This window comes from Vicia villosa, linkage group LG1, assembly GCF_029867415.1.
Source record: "Vicia villosa cultivar HV-30 ecotype Madison, WI linkage group LG1, Vvil1.0, whole genome shotgun sequence".
In the NCBI taxonomy this organism is placed as follows: Eukaryota; Viridiplantae; Streptophyta; class Magnoliopsida; order Fabales; family Fabaceae; genus Vicia; species Vicia villosa.
Window position 1 is genome coordinate 139,038,260 of NC_081180.1, and position 4,901 is coordinate 139,043,160.

The 4,901-nt window shown below is 34.9% G+C and overlaps 1 protein-coding gene across 1 annotated transcript; it reads right to left on the bottom strand.

The window, feature by feature from the left end:
• Nucleotides 1–2,432: 2,432 nt before the first annotated feature.
• Nucleotides 2,433–4,901, bottom strand: LOC131618018 (protein SIEVE ELEMENT OCCLUSION B-like). Its single transcript, XM_058889290.1, has 5 exons — nt 4,460–4,901; nt 4,289–4,377; nt 4,052–4,185; nt 3,492–3,965; nt 2,433–3,395 (listed from the first exon to the last, which is right to left on the bottom strand). The coding sequence occupies exons 1-5, from the start codon at nt 4,870–4,872 to the stop codon at nt 2,778–2,780; spliced, it is 1,728 nt and encodes a 575-aa protein (XP_058745273.1). The 5' UTR covers nt 4,873–4,901; the 3' UTR covers nt 2,433–2,777.

The following is a 4,901-nucleotide window of genomic DNA, read 5'->3' on the forward strand; positions in this document are numbered from 1 at the left end:
TCGATAATAGCATCAATTTACAAGCACAACTGACACTAAAAATACTTATATTCCTAAATCCCGAATTAAGCAAACGTGTTAAATCCTTCGTGAATTAAGCAAACACGATCAAACATACGCGTATTAAGCAAACACAATAAAGTAAAGGAATATTATGTACAATCGAAATTAATCAATACTTGTTCTAAATAAATTGAATTAAGCAAACAAGATATACAACATAGTATTGAAAGGGAAAAGTGATTACTGAATATTATAGAACCTCAAGGTTCCGATGGAAACCGATTACCGTAGATAAGTTTTGTGATTAGTTCTCCATTACACGATCGTACAAAAGCTTCCCAATATTTTTGTGAATAGTAAAACGTACATGAACAGTAAAACAACTGTTAGGTATATGGAAACAAGGAATTCGGTTTACAACCCAACTGGGTCGAAAACATAACCCATAGCCAAAACTAAAATAAAATCAATGCTGCTAACTTCTAACAAAATTCTGGAATATATGCGCTCCGAAACTGCAATTGACTCCAACACAAAAGTTGTAGTTCTTTCTCTTAACTTTTAGACGATTACTATAATGCGTCGATCGGATTCCCGGAACTCCAATTATTATCGATTTAGTGTAGACTGCTAAAGCTGAAAATAAAGTGCGAAAATGAAATTAAACCAAAAATAAACTAAATTAAAAAAACATTATAAAATATAAAAATAGGCAAAGAAAACCATGGAAATGTATAAGTACAAGCATAGAGGAATGTGCATCAAAATGCACTGATTAGAGATACTTGATAAGTGTCAGATTTACGTTAAAAACATCAGCACTTATTGACTTTTTTCACCATAAATTGTTACAAAAACCTACAATTTATCTGTGAAAAGTAAGAAAACACATGTTTAGACTTTTCTTGTATGCATTAATAAAAATAGGTAAAACAGGCAAGAGCAAAACCCTAAAGAAGCAAGGCTCGTTAGGCCCAAACAATAGGTGCTCTAGGTACATAATAGGGCTAGATGGCATGACCAGATGCAAGTACTTCACGGTGAAGCAAGGGTTAGCGCGCTAGTCGAAAGAGTGGTGTGTTGGACGAGTAAAGGCAACCAAGGACACATGGAAGGCATGCAAGTGTTGCTTGTTGAAGTTGAAAAACTAATTGGTCAAAATGGTAGAGTAGGGTAGACGCGGTGGGCACAAGGACGGTGTGCCTAGCGAGAGCCTCGAAATTTTGCCTATAAATTGAAGTTTTCAGTTCCATGGAAGGAAAATTTCGATGGATCGGAGCAGTACATAGTTGGAATAGGTTCACTCAAGTCTTTAACATAAGGATAAGAAAGGAAGTCTGAAGGCGGAAACGTTGCTCCAAATATAGGGATAGTACCACTTTTGAAGTCAACTTCTCTAAAAAAGACAATTGTTACACTAACCATGTGTAAGCTTAGCTAAATTTTTTATTATTGAGGTTAGATATAGTTATTATATTCATGTACTAAATAGGTCATTGCGTTTATGTAAATCTACTCATGTTGTTATATTGGTGATTCTTTAATCTTAATGTTTGTATTAGCTTTGCAACTTAAAACTTATTTTAATGGTGTGACCTAACAACGAAAGTTGTTTGTCATTACTAGATCTAGGATAATCATCTATACAAAGCCTAAGCATAGTTATACGTTTAATATCTCTATGTATTGTAGCTAGATCGGTGTGGAGTCTCGCTACTTTACGTTTGTTAGGACTTACTGCTATGTGTTGGCGTATATCGTTCTATTGGGTAATACACTGATCTCACAATGTGGAGACCGAAAGAAGACTCGAATGAGGGTAACATGTGGTAGTACTATACGCTGATTAGATGAGCTTATTAATGACCTATGGATGTGCATTATAGATACAAAATGATGAAATCTACCCCCAACAAGCATTCTTACTGTTAACACTGAAATCTCCAACTTTACTTTCTGTCATTTATTTTATGTCATTTACTTTTCCGCATCATAAAAGACATAAAACACTTTTTCCACTTAGAATAATAAAGCATTGCTACTCTGTCTTTAAAATCACTGGTCTCTCTGGATACAATAATTATGAAACTTACTTTTGCTGTTAACACAACAAGCTCAATCATCAGCCCAAGTCATTCCACTTTTCAAATATATAAAACATGTAACATGAGATTTGAGGGACTTTCTCTAATCCATAACTCACTTCTCATTCTCTCACTAAATGTTAAACTTCAGGTCAACCCTTCTCTACGGCATGAAAAAACTAACTACCCTAATTTAAGGTCTTATCTCACCATTTCACCAAGTATTCTAGTTTCCTAACAGACCTGATTCCCGGCAGAATCATTGTTATAATCAATTTTGGTACTACATAATCGATTTCATTTTAGACCAAAGAGTAACCACTTGTATTCAAATACTTGCCTAGTTACCCATTCTTTTATTAATACATAAGAAATATCCAATACAGAACTGGAATAACTTAAAATATAACCAAGAGAGTGAAACAAAACAGAGCTGCACGCAGATTTTATGTGCATACAAGATGTTTATTCAATTTTCTAATCAACATGTCGATGAAGTGAATCCATTATTAACTTTCTACCCTTTCATCAAGGGTAAACAAGGTGGTTACATAGCACCAGCCCTTCATCTTCATCTTCATTGAAACAAGGTGCATGTAGTAAATGTAAACAAGAACATCAATTCAAAAACCTCCAATTTTCTCAAAGCTATACCCAACTTATAGTAGCAACTCTTCCATCTCTAACATTTCAGATCTTCCCATTTTGTGGAGTATCAATATCATGGTGGTAGCACTTGTAATTAACATATGACACATCCATCACACGGCCACAAGTAGGATTTGGACATTTTATAGTAGCTATAACATTTCCATTAATACTATTATTATTATCAACATTGATAACTTCACATGGCTGCCGAACATTTGTATCTTTAACCTTTGTCTCATGATATTCTCTGAAAGCAATATCAAACCCTTCTTTTTGAAGCACTTTCTCTTTCCATACATCAAAATCAGCCAATGTTTCATACATAGGTTCACCATGACCCAAAATCTTAACATTGTACCCTTTGGTCAGAATAGCCCAACCTCGTGGATCTTGTTTCAGACATAGCAAGCTCTTCACAATATCTTGAATCTCACAGTCGAGAGCATCTTGGTGCTTTTTAAGTCTCTTGCTTTCTATTTCAATCCAAAAACGAGGAACAATCTTGGGCTCATCTTTTCCCAAATGATAGTGTTCTATTATAGCATCTGCCCTCAAGATAGTTTCATGCCTTTTTGTTTTCTCCAATGCTAATGTCAAGTCTTGAATCCATTTTTTGTCACCACCTCCATAGATGAAGATGTATCTATCCCCTTTCACCTAATAACTCGCATGGAAAACATACATTTTCACTTCAATCTCTATAGATATAGTAAAATGTGCATTTAATAAGATAACAAAGTTTAATTGATTTACCTGTATTCCAAGATTGACTCTCTTTGTAGCATCCCAGAACCACTTCCATTTTTGAGTAAGGTCATAACCGTCCTTTTTCCTAAAAGGGAATGCATCTATCCCCCGTTGAAAAATCAAGTCCATTGCATCATCATTCATTATTTCACCTAAAGGGCTCAACACTGGAACAATAGGCTTATCCCAATAATTCAAATGCTCTCTTATGAGTCTAATGCCTGGTACCTCAGAAAAATACTCCACTGCATAAAATTTGATCTTGTTTTTCAAATGATCGAATTTGATCTTCTGGTCGTGGCTGTCCCAGACGGGGATCCACAGAATCTTGAAATCCTCTTTTTTGAAACCTTTTATTACTTCTTGTGGATTGTCTTGCAGTCTGTTATAGATAGAATTCAAAAGCAGAATCTCATCTTCAACTTCGTTGAGGCTTGAAATGAACACCAACACATATTTCTCTGTCAACACTTCAATATCCTGTTTGATACATAAAAACAAATGGATACATAATCAGCATATCATAGAATATAAAAATAGAAAATAGTTGAGGATTTAGTACTAACCGCTTTAGATTTGGTGTTGCCATCATATATTATAAGATTATCTCCATTGTGTTGGATCAAAAGCTTCAAGAAATCTACAATATCTTTAGGATTGGATATTGCTTTCTTGCGCTTCAAGTATTCTTCAACAGAATCTGCAGCAAATATGGAGATGTCACATAACTATATTAATCCAAAGAATTTAAAATAACTTTGGTTCCTAACATAGAAAAAGTAAGCACTAATTGAGTGTGTTACCTATTTCTCCTTTGCCCAGCTTCAAATGTTCCTTCAGTTTAGAATCAACCAAAGAAAGCCTCTCTTTAAAATCTGACAATGAATAGTCCCTAGAACATAAACACAAACATATTCAACTAAAACAGAATGAAAAAACTTAAGAGACCGAAGTGAAACCTAAAAGGAACTTACGATACACCAATGATGTTTCCAGTAGCAGCAACAATGGAGGTGATTATCCAATAAACAGCAACAGGGATATCTACCAATGCATCCGACAAAGAAGGAACTTCAAGAGTATCGTAACCAACACCAGACCAAGTGGCCCACTCATGAATATGCTGAAACACTTCCATTATCAAACCCACCAAATCTGTAACAGGAACAGTGACCTTTCTGTTTTGAATTTGATTCAGCTGTTTCAAAGTGTTCACAAGTTGATCTGAAGTTGAAGCATCAGTGAGGTACAAATGGTTTCCATATTCCAAAGTGAAAGCAGCTAGAGCAACAAGTGCTTTTGCATCCCATGAATAGGTTTTCAGGTGTTGAAGAATCCACATTGTTGTTTGGTGTACATAACATTCGCTACGAGGCATTGTTATCATCTGTTATATGTGAAAATTATCAAAGAGGT